This window comes from Lepisosteus oculatus, chromosome 26 (assembly GCF_040954835.1).
Source record: "Lepisosteus oculatus isolate fLepOcu1 chromosome 26, fLepOcu1.hap2, whole genome shotgun sequence".
Taxonomy (NCBI): Eukaryota; Metazoa; Chordata; class Actinopteri; order Semionotiformes; family Lepisosteidae; genus Lepisosteus; species Lepisosteus oculatus.
Genome location: NC_090721.1, coordinates 1,168,777 through 1,187,026, shown reverse-complemented (window position 1 = coordinate 1,187,026; position 18,250 = coordinate 1,168,777). Strand labels below are relative to the sequence as shown.

At 49.4% G+C, this 18,250-nt stretch overlaps 1 protein-coding gene across 3 annotated transcripts; it reads left to right on the top strand.

The window, feature by feature from the left end:
- The first annotated feature begins 36 nt into the window (after window positions 1-36).
- Window positions 37-18,165, top strand: mmp28 (matrix metallopeptidase 28). Of its 3 annotated transcripts, none has more exons than XM_069184334.1 (8): window positions 37-605; window positions 5,598-5,674; window positions 7,525-7,721; window positions 11,725-11,946; window positions 12,473-12,718; window positions 15,259-15,405; window positions 16,138-16,305; window positions 16,866-18,165. In XM_069184334.1, exons 1-8 carry the CDS (start codon window positions 468-470, stop codon window positions 17,261-17,263), a joined length of 1,593 nt encoding a protein of 530 aa, XP_069040435.1. In that variant the 5' UTR covers window positions 37-467; the 3' UTR covers window positions 17,264-18,165. The 3 variants fall into 3 exon arrangements, with proteins under 3 accessions (XP_069040435.1, XP_015222756.2, XP_069040436.1); XM_069184335.1 differs by lacking the exon at window positions 37-605 and adding an exon at window positions 1,215-1,594; XM_015367270.2 differs by lacking the exon at window positions 5,598-5,674 and having other exon boundaries at window positions 516-605.
- Window positions 18,166-18,250: the final 85 nt, after the last annotated feature.

The following is an 18,250-nucleotide window of genomic DNA, read 5'->3' as shown; positions in this document are numbered from 1 at the left end:
ACGTGTCGGGTGTAGCACCCTGCCCCCGCCTTGCAAGGTCAGTGGGCTGAGCGCTGAATTTCATCCGACTGCGCTTTTAACTTCCACAACTCAACCGAAAGAGATGGGTTGTTGCACTGCGCCGGGGGCTGGGTGACGGAAATCCTAATTTTTCAAGGCTGAAGGAGGATCTACGGCTTTTTAAAAAAAAAAAAAGATCATTTCCATCAACCCTTCAGCCGCTGTGGGCGGTGCAAAGGCGGGCGAGGCGCGGAGCCTGCAGCGCGGTGCAGTTGTCTGTCCCAGCGCTGCGGTCCGGGATGGACAGTGGGAGACGGCGGCTTCGGGAAAAGACAATTGTCAGGGAAAAGGAGGAAACATGACATTCCCGTGACAGAGTCCCGTCGGGACCGCAAGCTTGCTCGCGGATGGTTTGACGTTGGGAAGCGTGACGTTCACCGCGACTCTGTGAGGTGTTTCGCCGCAAGATGCTAGTTGGCGTGGGGGTGCAGGGGCGAGTGACCCCCACGATCTTGTCCCTTCTGCTGTGTCCACTCCTGTTGGCTACGGGCACGGCCAGCCTGCCGGCGGCCGTCAGCGAGGGTGTGGTGACCGCGTCTGCCGAGGTAAAGGGCTCGCTTCGCTCCGAGGAGACCGCAATCGCAGGGCTACAGTGGAGGAGACCGAGTCGTTTCTTTACATGATGACAGAAAGTTTAGGCAGCTTCATTTCCATCTCTAGGGTTATCTGTTTTCGTCTGTAGATACTGGGATTTGGAGTCCAAACTTCGGACTGATTCCTTTGTGCGTAAGCGTTTGATGAATTCCTCCCCAGTCTCCATGAACTACGGTATTCAGTACAATTTGATGTGTGGTTGGAGGTAAATCGGTAGGAGTGAAATATTGTATTAATTGTGTTAAGGAGTCGTCTTTATTAATTTGCATAAACCGTGCCGATCGAAGTTAGTGTTCGGACAATGGCTAAACGAGCTGGTTTATTTATTAATTATGTAGCAAATTGTAATTGTAGTTCCAGAGCTCTGGAAAAGTCGGTTATTAAAGAATTTTCAAGTTTCATCAAGAACTCCTGTTCAATAAGGAATTCTTGGACTCAAAATGGGATAACACGTTGCTTTCTTAATTAACCTACAGTATATACCGGGAGTAAATCTGCCTTAATGTCTCACTTTTTTCACTGGGTCCCTGATTTAATTTAACTGATGTCAAGATTAATTTGTCACAACATCCAGCTGTGATTTGTCTGTGCCAAAGAAGCTGAAAGACCTTGCTTGAGGTTTTTCCCTTGCAATGAGGTTGTACACAGAGTACATTAACAGGCAGAGCTATTTCTGGGCGGACTTTTCAGCGGAATAATTACACACCTGACTTCAGCTCCGCACGCCAGACTCTTGCTGGAGAGCGTCGGTTATGATTCCGTGTGCCGGAGGGCCGGGACCGTGCCCGGGGAGGCCAGAGTGAATCTCTGCTGGGTCCAGTCCGTCCCTGACGGTGCTGAAAGGGCTCGGCTCGGCTCGGCGGACACTGAGGACGTGCTGGTGTCGGGGGGCGCCGTGCGGAAGGAGATGCGGTGTCTTGGCTTCAGGGCTTACGAAATGGTACTTCACGGTTTTGAAGCGCTTTCAGTTTGCTTGCTGCTTTGTGTGGAATAGGGGACTGTGGGTTCGAGTCTGTGCTGTAGCTGCTCAATTCCAAAGTACTTTAACCTGATTTCTGCGCCCCCCGCCGGCTGTATAAATGCGTTAGCAGCAGCACTGTGCTAGGGGTCGTCATGGAAAGGAGTTTCATCCTGGGGGAGCGTGCTCTCGGTCCTGTTTAACTGTTTAACGGGACAGAAACAGGGATAAGCCCCACCCCACTGAGCCATATGGGTTTCCTTATTGGCCAGGACCAGCAAGTGCATGCCATGTCAACCCAAAAGGCCTTTGCTCTGCTTCCAAACAAACAAAACAGAAAAGTGGAGAACCTTCTTTACACAAAGGGTGGTGGGAGTGTGGAACAAGTTACCCAGCTATGTTGAAGAAGCCAATATCTTGGCCAAATGGGTTAGGCAGGGAGATCGACCTCCTCTGTACGTTTGTAGCCCTTCTTATGAAGAGATGGAGTATGTAATGAAGTATTGGACCTCCAATCAATTTCACCATAGCACCTATAGCACAGCCAGGTCCTTAAATATGTGACTGAATTCAGTTTATGTTGAGGAAATAGTGGGTTTTAAAGATGAAATCAGAAAAATGTTTTTGCCAGAATTCTTCTCCAGGATAGCTTGCTGTTCGGCTCGTTGGCTGACTCCCACCGTACGCAGCAGGACACATTTCGAACCCTGCTCCCCAGACCTGCCCCTCTGCCTCCCAGCCTCACCCGGCCCATTGACCATCGGTTTGGCAGTGTTTAGTTCTGTCCATGTGCTGACCGCAACACCAAAGACGCCAGTTTTATAGCGGGGATATGAAATCGCGGGAACTGAATTGTGTGCCGATGGTTTTGCTTTTGAAAGGTGTTCCTGTATATGTGGACTGACATATACCAGCCCTGCTCCTGCTGCTGTTCCTGAATTAGCTTCTGACTAACCCCCCCTCCTTCCTGCATTTCCTAGGTAATCAGTACCAGACAGAGCACTGAACCATGAACCACTCTGTCATCCTTAACATGCCATCTCTCCACCCCTCTCTGCACGTGCCAGCATTGTAGTCCATCAGCATGCCTTCAGCACCAAGACATCTCTCACTAAACAATGCTGTAATCCGACCTTCTCCACTCTGGCACAGCTGGATTAGATTAGACCATCCACCAGTCTTGTAACAGCTAGAAGCAGCAGGCTCCCTTGATGGTTAAACACAGAAGTCCTGTAAAATGCTTGTAAATACACCAACTAAACTCGTTCTGGAGCTCTTTCTCTAGATTTCCTCCCTAGTAGGGTAAGGTATGTGACTTGGCAGGGATCACTGAAGAGTGCAGAGCTATTTCCAGTACAGGTTTGTTTGTATCCCAGTGAGCATGTGCTTCTTTGTTTCTGAGAACTGGTTGCTCACTCCACATCACCTCATCGGTGATCCCAACAAAGCGAACTGTATTAGCATTAAAGCTGGAATTCTCTGGAGACCGTTTGGAGGGAGATCCGGTGCTGTTTTTGGGACGCAATCGTAGCCCGTGCTCAGCTACGGCACGCCGATGAGCCATGATAAGTGTGGCTATGGCTGCTGATTCTGACTTCATGCGTGGAAAAAGCAGAATTGGAGTCTCTTTAAATAGACGGCAGAAATGGTTCTGCTTTCTAGCACTGTAAAATGAATAGAACTGATTAATATTCACATCCTTCCAATTCCTATGTATCTGCCTGTCCAAGCTGTTGATCCTTTGTAAATGTAACCAAGTGGCCAGCTGAGCGGGCGCAGCTGGGCTCGTCTCGTTTGCAGATATAAACCAACGACACAGCCATGCTGGGAGGCGAGGGACAAAGATTAGCTGTCAGTTAAATATTTCTCTTGCTTTTGAAGTAAGGAATAAAACTTGAGATAGAATTGAAATAAATCTGGGAAAAGCCCAGTCAGAGTCCTTGTGCCTCTCAGATTCCGAACAAAAAGGGAGGAGTAACAGAAGATGGTATTGCCTCCGCGTACCGACTCCTTTCAGCTTGGAAAACACGGAAGGGGAGTCAGTTCCTGGTAGTCTGCAGCTGAAGTACATTTTTACTAACAAGTATTGTCCTGTTCTGCCTTGAAGCAAGACCGACCTGGGCCTCCCCAGCTCGCTGTGGAAATAGCTTTTGTCTTAGTCACTCGGAGAAGAGTAATTCCCTGCTGCTCCATCGCCCTGAATTCTCAAGCTGATTTAACAGGGATTTCGTTGCGCATCAGATTTCTCTGTTTGTGAAGAAACGAAACGGAGGTTTACAAGCGTTTCGTGCGCTGTCTTCAATTCCTCTTCTTCTCTTCCTCGGCGCTGAAACAACAAGGGACAGATATATTACAGTGCTCCTGCTGGTTTTGGTGAGGGAATTATGAGAAAAATGTACAAAACTGTTTGTCTTTTCCTGCCGATCCCAAACAGAAAAGATGGAAAAGGGTGCAGGGGAGCAATCTTGCCTCTTTGCTTTTGGCTCTGTGTATATCCTCAGGGCCAGCGATGTGGTCAGTTTCCCATGCTTTTCTCGTCCACGAGAGGGGGAAACGTCTGGGGCTCCTGTTCAAGGGAGAGTTTTCTCTGCAATGCAAGGTGGCTCCAGTTTGCGCTTTTTGAAGTGGTGAATCTTCCCCACCACTGTGCGAAACACTCTGCTGATCCATCACAAGAGTAAAGGTTGCTGGAATGGAGTCCCAGTGGTCCTGCTCTCCCCAGCTGCTCCCAACAGGAGTCCTGTTTTACAAGCCACAGCTGTGGGAAGAATGTTTCTCTTGTAGCTATACTACTAGTGAGGTATGGCTATAGATATCAGCCCCCTGACTCAGGCTTATTCACTGATTTTAACTTATTAGTATTGTTCCTAATTAGGAACAAGTAAAGGTTTATTCCATGCTGAAAAGAGAAGAAAAGAGACACAATGTTTCAGCTGTGGAGCTTTTTCAGGTGTCACACCTTACCACACCTTGTTTCTCTTCTCTTTTCAAAAAGAATACACCTTCACTTGTTCCTTTGCAGCCTGTGCATGCTGACGCAGCTCCCTGCTTGAACAACTTCTTCCTAATTATGTGCTGAACTCTAATGATGATGCTTCTGCCACTTTGTTGAACAGTCCGTCGCCCTAGCAGGGTTTAATGAAGACTGTAGTTCATTCGATGTCTGATCATCAAGCAGATGTCTCTAGCCGTCTCCCATTTGAATGAAAAGCAGCACAACATTAGTAAAAGTGGAATATTGGAAACTCAAGCAGTCAACTTGCGGGGCACAGTGATGAAAACAACATCAGTAACTTCAAATTTTAAATGTAATCAGAGCACTGTGGGGTATTTGAAGCGATCTCTAAAACAGAAGGTATTGTATTACATATACACCCAGCTGCAGATGATTAGAAACGGTTATATTCCTAAATTTAACCTTATATCTTATATCTTGGGACAACCTGAGTCATTTATCCGGACCTCTCAGGACCTGGCCTCTTAAATTTCAGATTTTCCATAAAATCCCTTTTACTGTTGATGATTTTTGCCAAAAGACAACTTGCAAGAAAGGATGGTAAGTAGATGGAGAAGGTTTAGATGACAAGTAAGTGGACTAAACAATGGTGGTTAAGGTTAAATTCATGGTTTCTTCACATCTGCAGCTGGATGTGTACTGGATGTAATACGCTGCCCTGTATTTTAGGGATTGTTTTAAATACCCTGCGGCTCTCTGATTGTGTTTTAAGTTGGAAGTTACTGATGTTGTGCCAGACGCTTTAATCACTGTGCAGGGAGCACAGGATGTGTGCGATGACTGAGGCTCGTGTTGCTCAGTTGCGCCACCACTGCAGGCATCAGGGGTACGTGCACGAACTGGGGAAGCACAGGGCAAAACCTGATTCCAGAACCCCTCCAGCCTGTTTCCTAGGGCAGTTACACCCCCTTGTCCGCACCTGCTCTAGGGCGTGTCAGGGAGTAAGTTCTGCCCTTTTCTCTCTTTCAGGGGTTTCTGGAGAAATATGGCTACCTGGATCAGGAGGAGCACGCCCACAATGCAGCCGAGGTCAAGTCGGCTGTCAGGTCTGAGTCACACCGATGCTGTCTTTTACCACTGACCCGGGCCTAATTCTTATGGGTCTTTTCCCACTGACCCGGGCCCGGTTCTTATCGGTCTGTACCCACTGACCCGGGCCCAGTTCTTATGGGTCTGTACCCAGTGACCCAGGCCCGGGTCTTATGGGTCTTTACGCACTGATACTGGCCCGGTTCTCATGGGACTGGGGGAGGGTCCTAGTCTCGCTGGCTGTCACTGACCCCAGAGGCTGTCCTTCACCCCCACCCTGGAAATCGGACCATGAGCAAGGCAGACCCTCCTCCCCAGGGGGGTGGAAACTGGCCACGTGCGTGTCCTTTGTCCAGAGGATAGTCTGGCATTCTGATGCAGACCCCTGGGCTCCCTGGACCTTCTCCAGAGCCCGGGCTGCTTGTCCAGTTGTCAGACTAGCCAGTGGCTGATCTCTCAGTTCGGTTCATGAACTGGCTTCACTCTGTGCTCCGAGCCCAGTCCAGTCAGAGTGCAGGAGGACGGCGTGTGCACTTTAAAACACACGGTCAGAAATGCATTCCGCTGAAACAGCCAGGGCCTGGACCACAGCTCTCTCTGACTCGAGTTGCCTTTGCCGTTCGCCACATTGTTTCCACAGCAGATGCCAAATCTAAAAATACGAATCTGGGCGGATTTGGGATTTCTTATGTTTAAGAAGCAGGAAAAACAAGATATCAAACATAGGAAAATTTGGACATTTTTTGTAATGGCAAAAAAAAAAAATGAGGATAGCCAGCAGAGAAATACTTCCCTTGGCAAGCGATGTGGCTGAAGCTGATCGATGTGTCAGTCCAGGTCAGTGATGGGCGTCCGAGAGTCTGCAGGCCTCCACGCTTTCCAGCTTCTCTGGCACCTCCTGCTGCTCAGAGGAAAGAATGAAACTTGTTTTTGTTATTTATGTTGGATGAGGTTTGGTCATTTTATACCCACTACACTTAGTCTTTCTCCGTCTCTGATCTCAGCCCTACCTCCAGCAGTGCTGAGCCAGCTCTGCTCTGCCTCATGGGAAATCTCGCCAACAACAATGGCGCCTGGGTGGCAGAGCTCGACCTGCCCTCTGAGTGCAGAGATGATGTTCCTCATCAGGAAGCAGCTTGGTGCACAACCGCTAAAGCTGGCAGACATCGACGTCAGACAAGTAGTGCAGAAGGCCAATATAATCACTGACTGTCACGACCCCTTGCTCAGTGAATCTGAGCTCCTTCCATCTGGGTGTCGATTCAGACTGCCTAGATTCAAGAGCGATGGAACTAAGTCATCTTTTACTCCTACAGCTATCAACCTGCTCAATTTGGACTGTACTATTTTCTAGATATATTTTTTCTTTCTCACCATACATTTGTTAAATGTATTGTGTGTTAAATGTATGGTGTAATGTGTTATGTCTTTATCTGCCTGCAAAGCACATTTCCCATCTGGGACAATAAAGTGAGTAAGCTAGGAACCAAATGAGCAGGACAGCTCGAATGACCCCCTCTGATGTCCTGACAGCTTGAACTGCACCCCTCCGGGACTCCCTACCCATCCCCTGGTGTCATTCTTGAATGTCGTGTCCTGGCCAAATTTCCAATTGGCCCTTACCAGTCATGGCCTTCTAATAATCAACCATCTCTGAACTGGCTTCATCACTCTGCTCTCCTCCCCACTGAGAGCTGGTGTGTGGGGAGCGTACTGGTGCACTATGGCTGCTGTAGCATCATCCAGGTGGGGCTGCACATTGGTGGTGGTGGGGATCCCCATTACCTGTAAAGCGCTTTGAGTGGAGTGTCCAGAAAAGAGCCATATTAAGTGTAAGCAATGATTATTATTATTCTCGTTTCTCCAGGGAGTTCCAGTGGCTGTCTCACCTGCCTGTCACAGGAAAACTGGACAGCGCCACCCTGTGGCTGATGTCCCGGCCCCGGTGCGGAGTGGGAGATGGAGAGAGCCACTCCGCTTGGGCCCAGCGGGTCAGGGGCATCTTCTCGGGCATGGGAGGCCAGCGGGCGCGGCGCCATCGCAGTAAGCGCTACAGCCAGCAAGGTCAGAGGGCAATCCCAAACATTTTTTCTGAAAAAAGCTCTGGTCGTGCGAATGTTCGGGCGGGTCGTCCCCAGTCTGTCATAAAAGCTGTAAATAGCTCATTGACAAGAAGCCCGAGGAGGCAGGCAGGAGCAAGTTTGGAATAACATCCAGCTGAAATTCCAGAGCTGTGCTGCAGTGAAGGAGAGTCCAGGTTTCTCTTCTTACTTTTACTGACTAACCAGAGGCATATCTTGATACCTGTTGCTTTCACCCTGAAAACCCACGAGACAGTTTTGTACAGTAGCTGGGCATCCTGTTATTGCCTGGCTAACTACTACACTGCAGAAAGTCTGAGTACTGCGCATCTAGAAACACGGTCAATTCTGAGTACTATGTGTTTCTTGCAAGCTTTAATTTTTGTTCGTATCATTACATGTACAGTAAACATGAGACATCACTCAGAAGAACTTGGGACATTTTCACAATCCTGCTGCTTGTATCTATGGGAACTTATCTTTAAAATGCATGTGGGAGGGTCAGAGAGAGAGAGCACTGCATGGACTTTGCTCGGTGCTTTCTGCCAGCGTTCCCCAGTGGAGTCTTGATTTACATTCCTGTATGTTCCTGGAGGGATTTGTTAGCACAGTTGGAATGCAATTGCTGCCTCTCCCAGCTTTTCTCCTGCTTCAAGTCCCAGCCTGACAACTGCTGTGTTCATCTCGGAAAAGCGCACAGTTCTCAATGTGCAACTTTAGATGAATTCTTGTCTTTCTTATTTCACCAGAACTTAAACATAGATCATAGTTATGGATGCCAAAATTGATAAAAGTGGGTTATTTGCTTTGACATAAGGCCATGCAACCCAATGCAATACAAGACTATACAATGTAGGCTGTTGAAAGCTGTCCTCCAAGACCAAGGACTGCTGAGCTGGAGACTTGAGTGACTGCAAAATCAGGCAGATAACATGGCGCTAAGGAAGGCACATCAAACATAAGAACCTTAAAATCCATTAGGACAGAAATTTAGGGGTGCATTAAAGGATGTGAATGATCCATTCTCTCGCTCAAGAGCTGACATGAATTTTCAAGCCATAGTAATAGCACATAGATTTGGAGACTTTGGTCAAGTGGAGACAATGATAAGTTCACGTAGTAGCAAGAGATCTGATGGAGGGACATTTGGGCGCCTCTTCTGGGAGCTGTGCTGACGGCGTGTTTATGGGGGGCCTCTCAGCAGAACATGTAATGCCCTCTGAGTGTATTTGCACTAACACTGAACTAATATGGCTATGGTGCAGTAATTGTGATTAATGGCTTTTTTTCACCAGTTAGTGAAGTCATTAACTGGAGATATGGAGGCAACAGCTGCCTTGAGTTTTTCCCAGGGCTCATTTCTGAATGTGGGGGCGTCTTTTTTCCTGCCCATTGTATCAGAGTACAGTAAGCACAGCGACTTTCTTCCTTCTGAGCTTATTTGGTGGTGATTACAGAAGCAGATTAAGGGGCAAGAGGCTCAGAACCCAAGACATTCTGGGACTTTCCTTCTGGAAACAATTAGGACTGCAGCCTATCTCAGACTGCAGGAAATGCCCTAGATTGCTGATAGCAAGACTCCCGATGCCTCCAATGCATTCTTGTACCAGTAACACATGAGTGTGGGTATACTGTAGGTACACGGGCTGCTTTCAGATTTCAGTGAAACAGAAGCTTAAAGTTTGCGTTTAAAATGTTATTTATTGCTGCAAAGCTCCGTGGATCATTTTTAGAACGATCCTTAGGACTGCATCTGTTAGAAGTGACTCTCCTCTTTCTCAGGCTGTACCTTCTCAAGCATTGGGATGATATTTCAAACAGGAAGCATTTTAGATTCCAAAGCATTATGTGACAGTTATAGTAATTGCTCTGTCATCCATCTTCAACAAACTCAGGTTACAAGAGTTCTATCGCCCAGAACCCTGATCTCTCGGGGAGGCTAGGCCAGAGCAACACATGGAAGGGAGACATTGAAGGAAGGACTTGCCGCTGCAGCTGGCAGGAGCAGTGGCAGACCAGTAGGAGGCACTATTTCCTTCTGGTGAGAAATTCCAGTGCTACGGTGTGGTACCAGGGAGAGGTGTTGGGCTGTAGGAGGTGACTCTTGTTTTGGTGGGACTTTAAACCAGAGTCCTACTCACACTGTGGCATAAAGATCCCAGGGTATCCCCTCCCTTAACTGAGGTCTGTTTCTCCAGCCCACTCTCTGAACCTTAGAGAGTAATTCCCAGTGTTCCTTGTTACTGCACATGGGGTATATCATAGCTGCACACAGGTATTGAGATTTCCCCTGGGGGCAGCAGCTCAGGCTGCTGGGAGAATTGTTTATCCTCAGAATCCGCACCTCAGCCTGGGCCAATCAGACGCACCGTCCTCGGACGTCAAGTATATTGTTCACAGCGCAGCGTGGCCCACATTCCCTCCACACACACAGAGCCGCGTGGAGCTTTTCTCTTTCTCACCAGCACAGGCACGTGTGGTCTGTTAGTTTCACAGGCACCTGTTGGTTAAAAAAAGCATTTTGAGCAGATTATTACTGGGGATGATTACTGCATCTCTCTGGATTGCTTTGAGAACACCATTCTGTGACAGTATCGGAAATGAATGGAAAAGAATGTTGACTTGTTTCTTGTTTAGATCAGGTTCAAATTAGGATGCATTAAAAGTATTGGATGTTTTTTTTTTGAATAATCATGATTGCTGAGTTTGTGAGGGTGTGAGACAATCTCTGAAATCCACTGCTTTTTCTCCAGAGGACAAAAATCCCGCCATAGTCAACCCGAAAGGAGATTTATCTCGACACTTCGTTAGTTCCAGTTTTCGGAACAACGAAGACGCAACGGAAGCTTTTACTAAAGCACTTCTGTGGGTGAAGTGAGGCCGGTGATGCACTAGCAAAGTATCGGACCCGTCTTCCTGTGTCTGTTTATGGCGCCTGGAGATCATTTTGCATTCGTTTGGCTGATGTCTTTATCCAGGACAAAGAGGTCAATTGTTTGAAGATTCTAAGGTCCCCATCATTCCATGTAGGATATGTTGCGTGTTCTCAGACAAGTGCATTGCAGTCTTCAGTAATTACCTGCAGGAAGTGACAGAGCTCAAGAACAGTTTTCCGTAGGGAGGTTTGAGCAGGGAGCTTCATGAGTGTGGGCTAACTCCACTGGAGCAGCTAACAGCTAATTCCACACTGGAAAGCAGAAAAGGGGCCTTTGTTTTATATCCCTGATACCTTCCTTTCTCCCCCTCACAGCTGAAGAAGGCTCAACAGCAGAAAACATTGAGTTTGCTCTTTTCTACTTTCCGGCAATGGAGTTAAACTTTACTTCATCTGGGGAGTCCACGTTAGGCAGCCTTGAAGTGGACTTCTCTATCAATCAACCAGTCAATCTCGTCCTTCTGTAGGGCTTTTCATTCTCAAAGCATTTTCCATAAATCACTCACTAAGAAATCAGTACGGCATACAAATTAGACAACAAAACCAGATTAAATTGAGAAATTAAAGGAAAGAAACTGATTAAGAATTAAAAGCATAAGTTTAAATCTTGCCTTAAACAACAACAGAAGCTGCATTTTTAATATAGTCAGGAGGGGTGTTCCACTGAAAAAGCTGTGCTGTGTGTGCCTCTCTGTGCTGTGTGTGTGTGCTCTCTGTGCTGTGTGTGTTGTGTGTGTGTGTGTGCTCTCTGTGCTGTGTGTGTGTATCTCTCTGTGCTGTGTGTGTGTGCCTCTCTGTGCTGTGTGTGTGTGCTGTGTGTGTGTGTGCTCTCTGTGCTGTGTGTGTGTGCTGTGTGTGTGTGTGCTCTCTGTGCTGTGTGTGTGCTGTGTGTGCTCTCTGTGCTGTGTGTGCTCTCTGTGCTGTGTGTGTGTGTGTGTGTGTGTGTGTGTGTCTGTGTCTCTCTGTGCTGTGTGTGTGTGCCTCTCTGTGCTGTGGCAGGCCTGTGAGGTGTGGAGGTGCTGAGCTCTGCCAGGCGTCTCTCTGCCCACAGGGGAGAAGTGGTCTAAGCGGCAGCTGACCTACCGCCTCGTGAACTGGCCCCGGCACCTCTCTCCGGGGCAGGTCCGGCTGGCGGTCCGAGCCGCTTTCCAGCTGTGGAGCAACGCCTCCGCCCTGGCTTTCCGGGAGCTCACCCACGGGCCCGCCGACATCCGCCTGGCATTCTACGAAGGCGAGCACAACGATGGCACGGGGAACGCCTTCGATGGCCCAGGTACGGACTTCGGCCCCCTGGGAATCCTCTGCACTGATCCGGTTTAAATTGTTTCGTTGTTTGGCTCCTGTCATGTCATGTCTTTTCTCCCTAAGTTTGAAATTGCTACTTGTTTCTATACCCACACAATTTTCAGTATTCCGTTGCACAGACCCTTACAGGAGAACTGGCACAGACTGGAGCCCCAGTCACAGCTGGCTGGTGACGTGACCCCGACTCCAGCGTCCAGCTTCTGGATGATGGCAATCAAACTGTGCTCTGAGCAGGTGTTGCTGCTCGGGATCCATCTTTGAATTTCATAATTTATTCTATCCATGTATTTTTTCACCTGGGCACTTGGGAATACCGATGCATAAAGCAGGTGTAAAATAGATCTTACTGCAAAAGTCTATCCAATTCATTGGGAATGGACGACTAGCATGGCACTGGATTGTAGGTTGCGTAGTGACAGCTGACCGTGACTTGACGGGGATCACCTGACAGCTCTGCTCACCAAGCCTCTTGTCATTCCGCCTCTCTCCTGCAGGGGGAGCTCTGGCCCATGCCTTCTTCCCCTGCCGCGGCGAGGCTCACTTCGACATGGCCGAGCGCTGGACCCTGAACGGGCACAAGGGGCACAACCTGTTCGTGGTGACGGCGCACGAGATCGGGCACACGCTGGGGCTGGAGCACTCCCCCGTCAGGAACGCGCTCATGTCGCCCTACTACAAGAAGCTGGGCAGGGCCTTCGTCCTGAGCTGGGACGACATCGCTGCGGTGCAGCGGCTCTATGGTATGTCACCCCTGGGAACAGGATCACATGGGAACAGGTGGAAAAGGAAGGTGTTGGGACTTAGGACTTTCCCTGAATTGCTTGTGCAGCCCTGACTCATTCACTGGTGCTCATGCAGTAATGGTTGTATTTCAGAAGACCTTGAGCAGCCATAATGTACAGTACATCAAGCAAGCCTCTCTGCCAGACGCTTTCACCATGATTGTCCAGCAAAGAGCGTCATCTTTTTTTATCTCTCGATGTACTGAATAAAGACTAACAATATGAGCAAAGGATGAATTGAATTTTGCTGACTAGTGCTCTGTTAATTCAACAATTCCAGGGGATTTAACACGTTTAGGACATTGGGCTTCCAGTCCGCAAGGTATACAACTTTATTCTATAGATCTATAAACTGTATAGATGTCCTTTATCACAATTTGTTTCAGCACTTAATGCACTGGTAGGGACTTCTGGAGCCTTGCACCTGGTTTCATTCTTATTGCAGCTTTAAACTCTATAAAACTCTGTAAAAAAAGTTCTCACCCCTTCTTCAGACTCTGCTTTCAGCCTTTGTACCTGCAGTTGTGGTGTGCATTTCACTTTCACAACAAGAGAACTTTTATACACGAGAAGAGGCCATTCAGCTCATTTAATCTGTTTGGTATGAAGTAGCTGACTGATCTGATCTCACCCAGCCGTTCCCTGAAAGAAGCCAGGATATTGGCTTCAACAGCATGGCTGGGTGCCTTGTCCTATTTCCCCACAATCCTTTGGGTGAGAAGGGACCCCTGGGTTGTTTTAAACTCATTTCCACTTAGTCTCCACTTGTGTCCTCTGGTTTGCCTCTTTAACTGTTTATTCAGAAGCTGGGGTGACCTTGGCAGTGACTCTTAAGGATTGTTTTTTCAGGTCCCCTTGTAAACGAGACTAAAACGGTTCGGTTCTTGCAGCCTGCCGGTGTCGTGAGTCTCACAGTGCGGTGCCGTCCTTAGAGGAGCCCGTCACAGGGAGACTTGTTAACGAGATTCCTGACCCGCCTCCCACACGGACTGCTGTTTCACACAGATTTCACTTTTTACCGGGGGCAGCTGGCAATGTGCAATGTGCCCCCCCCACACCCCCCAGGGGCGAGCACGCCCCTCAGTTCCTCGATGAGTGACAGGGCTGAGCTTCACTGTGCTGTGTGGAAGCCAGCGTGTGGAACGCGATGCTGTGGTGTTTCACGAAGAACCTCGAGGAGCAGCTGGACTAGTCCGGTTTTCTCACGGTGCCCTTTCTCCTGTACTCCAGGAGAGACGATCAGTCTCTTGGGATGCCTGCCAGCGTAAAGTGGTCGAATAACTTATGGCTGAAACCCCGCTGTTGTTAATGTTCACACGGCGGCCCAGCCGGAGCTGGGGGCTGACACCCACTCACAGCAGGGACAGTTTCCCCAGAAGCCAATTAACCTCCATGGCTGTGGGAGGAAACTGGAGCACCCAGAGGCTCCCTAGTGCGCTACTGACCACTGCGCCACCCTGATGCCCCCTTCTCCAGACTTCTCTGTTCTGCTGTGAATTGGGTTGTGTTGCATAGCAGACAAGCCTTCATACACCCTTTGCAAATAAAAGGGAGAGTACAATCCACCACTTATCACAAATATTTTGCAACCTGTTCTGCTAAATGTTTAAATATTCTCTGTGTGAAATCACCCCATAGCAGAGCATACATACGTACTAACATAATCAGACAATATTGCCGAGGATAACTGGTAATTACAGGCCTTTACTGTGAAATATTCCCTGTTACTCACTCTGTTAATCGGTTCTCTCTCTGGTTTTATGCAAAAGTTAGTCTTTTTCTCACGTTCTCCATTGTCTGTCGGAGCGATTCGGATGGATTGGTATGGGGCTATATGCCAGACCACTCCACCGAGAGCAAGATAAATATTTGGGGGTTTTAGTAAAAACATCTGGAGAGTTCTCTGGTTTCTTTGTTATGTTGTGAGAATTGCAAAACCAAGTCAGAGTGGCTGATGTGTTTAACTGTTGCTCTTACCTTGTTTCCATGATGCTTTTCCAAAGGAAAGCGGTCCCCAGTGAACTGAGGCTCAGGTGTTTAATGAGCTGGAGTTTTATCTCAGGCCGAGATGTAGCAGCTGCTTCACCGTGGTGCTGCCTGGTGACTCGGACCTGCGTCTGGAGCTGCCAGTCTGGGCCCTGGTGCCCTGGTGTCTTTGATCCTGCTTAGCTTTTGCTTAGCTCAACCTTTAAATTAGATGAAGAACTTAATCCTTCAGAACATTTTCACTACCCACAACTGCTACATTTTAGATTTCATCTCGGGTGTAATTTAAGCATCCATTGGTAATCTCCAATAGTTTAGGAGCTCAACAGAGTTCGTGTTCTAATGAGTCCGATTTCCAGTTGAATTAAGCGCTTAATTAATTAATAGAGAGGAATCATGTAATTTATTCTCTGCATGAGGAATGCTGTATCTTTGCTTTATGAGGGTATTGGCGTCTCTTTCAAACCGAGGTGCGGTACTACCTGCTGTCCTTTCTCTCCTGTGTGCTCCAGGGAAGCCGCCCAGCGGGCTGGCCGTCCAGCTCCCTGGACAGGTATACAGCTCCTTCCTGCAGGACTGGGAGTCCACCGAGGGCACTCAGGGCCCTGGCCCTGCCCTGCCCCCATACTGCCAGACCTTCTTCGATGCCATTACCATGGGTAAGGAAAACCCTCCTTCAGTCCATTCTGTACTCCACACTCCCTGTCTGCTCCCGCTTGACGTTACTTGTGTCCTTATTTTTTGTACAGCCATCCATTTTGTAACTGATTTATTCAATTGAGGCTCATGGGGGAGCCAGAATCTATTCCAGCAAGCAGCGGGCACAAGGCAGGATTCACCCTGGATCAGACGCCAGGGCAGACACAGACACACATCACAGATAACTCCCCCCAAAGCCACTTAACCTTTAAAAGATCATGCATTAAGAACAAGTTGTGTAAAGTCCTTCATAAGAACACCAGTTGAATCGGTGTGGACAGGAACCTTTATTTATAAAGCAGGATGATGACATAATGTGTGACTCAGGTATTCAGGAAAATGACTTTTGTAACTGTACGTACTTTTAATTCAGATGGTTCCTAGGAAACACGCAAACCAATAAGTCACAAAACGATATTCATGCACGGGATGGAAAAACACATCCAGGATGGAAGAGGATGGTCTTCTGTAGCCAAGGCTGTTCTGAAGTGTGGCTTGTGTGCTGTGGGAGAATTCCTCCATGGCGATCTGTCGATCTTTCTAACAGAGCTCATCAGTCCTCCTCCAGGCATTTAAATGTGCTGATATAGTCACAAGGACTCACACCCGGGCTCTCAGCGTGAAGCCAGTCCAGCTTCAGCTGAAGAGATGAAAGTAATGAGCTTTTCTTTCCTCTGCGCCGGTGCTGCCAGACCAGAACCGCACGGTGTACGTGTTCCGGGGCGCGCGGTTCTGGACGGTGTCGGCGCAGGGCCGCGCCAGCGCCGCCCTGCCCCTCCAGCGCCGCTGGCCCCAGCTTCCTGCCAGCGTGGAGGCCGCCGCCGTGTCGCCGCCGGAGGGCAAGTTCTACTTCTTCAGAGGTAGGGACCCGGCCCGCGTCCCCCTGCAGCTTCACAGCACACGGCTCCCGCGCGGCTGAGCAGAGCCAGAAGCACATCGAGAATCACGGCAACAGCGTTTCTGCTCACCGTCTTGACATGGGATGGGGCTCTAGGGAGCTTTGAATTGGTCCTGCTTGTCCGTAGCCGTAGATTCAGCCCCTTGCCATCCTGGTGCTGCCTTCCTTGGAGACCTGGGAATAACGTGCAGCCGGAGATTGGACAGGGAAATTCGCTCGCCGGCCTGGTTTGCTCCCGGTACTCCTGCGTGAAACGCAAACCACAGGGCACACGTGGACACCCCTGGGGAGTGCGTGTGAAATCGAGCCCGGCAGGCACTTCTTTAGCCAAAGGGCGGTGGGGGAGTGGGACGAGGCGGCCAGCCGGGCTGGTGATGCCGATACCCTGGCTCCTTCCAGGTCCCGGCTGGATGAGCTTCTGGGATCAGCCGGGTGCGGTCAGGCGGTCACCGCTCCTCGCGGCTCTGCTCTCCGTGACGCGGCGCCCAGGTCAGCCGGCTGACCCGTTTCTCCCCCCCGCAGGCGGGCGCTTCTGGCGCTTCTCGGGCAGCAGGCTGGACCCCGGGTTCCCCAGGAGGAGCAGCGCCGCCGGCCTCCCGCGGCACCCCGACTACGCCTTCTACTACCCTCCACTGGGCAACATGGTGCTGGTCAAGGGCCCCCGCTACTTCGTGCTGAACCTCAGGAGCCTGACGCCGGAGCCCTACTACCCCCGCGGCCTGGCCGACTGGAAGGGGCTGCCCCAGGGCGCCAACGGGGCGGTGGGGCGGCCCGATGGGCTGTACTTCTTCAAGGACGAGCTGTTCTGGAGGTTCGACCCGGGCCGGGTGCGGGTGGTCAGCCGTGGCCGGTGGGCCCCGGAGCTGGAGTGGACCGGCTGCCAGCGGGCCCACGGCACGGACGCCAACTCTGTTCACTGAGCAGCAGGGGGCGCCAACGCCAGCGGGGGACATGTGCAACCTTCACAACCCCGTCTTACTCGTCTCCGGTGGGCCGCGCGCTGGTCAGCTTTGCTGCCCTGCAGCGCTGGGGCCCTGGGTCCAATTCCTGAGCTGCTGTCTGCGCGGAGTTTGTATGTTCTTCCTGTGTTCATATGGGTTTCCTCCCACAGTCTACAGACAGGCTGGTAGGGTAATGGGCCCTGGTGTGTGTGTCTGTGTGTGCCCTGCAATGGACTGGTGTCCTGTCCAGGATTCACCCTGGATGTGCTCATTGCTTGCTGGGATAGACTCCAGCTCCCCAGTGATCCAGCCTGGGAAGATGCAGTTAGAATATGGGTGGATTCTGACATTGTCACCCAGCCCACGGCGAGAGGCTTCAGGTCACTGACAGGAGCGGCTGGGACTGAGTCACGACAGGCTGCGTTTCCAGACCTGCTGCTGATACACAGGAGTGAAGACACGTCAGTGTTTTTTCACATAAACCATACACGAAAAATGATGTGTTACAAACTGGCTCAATGCTATTTGATCCGTGCATTAACATAACTCTGTCTTAAGTCAATCTTTAAACATTTGCATTTAAACAACTTAAAACAAGTGCATTTAAAAATGAACCTTTTTGAAAAGTACTGAGTCTTGAGGCAATAAGCAAATACAAGTAATGCAAACCAATGTTTAATTTCATATACTGTATATATATAACTTATAAAAGATTTGCCTTGAATAATATTACGTATGACTTTATAAAGTTTGATAAATGTTCAGGCACTGCAGGATAAGCGCACTGAGTTTTTTAATCCTGAGTTTTTCCAGAACCTCATCATCTCCATTCGATCGTGTTCTGATGACAGTGATGAATAAACCAACCAGAGATTATTTCAGCCCTTTTGTGAGACGGGACCCTTTTCTCTTTTCTGTACCTTTTTGATGATCCCCATATGTTCTTGGTTCTCAAGCCCGCATGAG

Coding starts and splice junctions, on each gene's coding strand:
- mmp28 (XM_069184334.1), top strand. CDS start 468: ATGCTAGTTGGCGTGGGGGTGCAGGGGCGAGTGACCCCCACGATCTTG. Junction 606..5,597: donor TGGTGACCGCGTCTGCCGAG/GTAAAGGGCTCG, acceptor TCTCTCTTTCAG/GGGTTTCTGGAGAAATATGG. Junction 5,675..7,524: donor GAGGTCAAGTCGGCTGTCAG/GTCTGAGTCACA, acceptor TCGTTTCTCCAG/GGAGTTCCAGTGGCTGTCTC.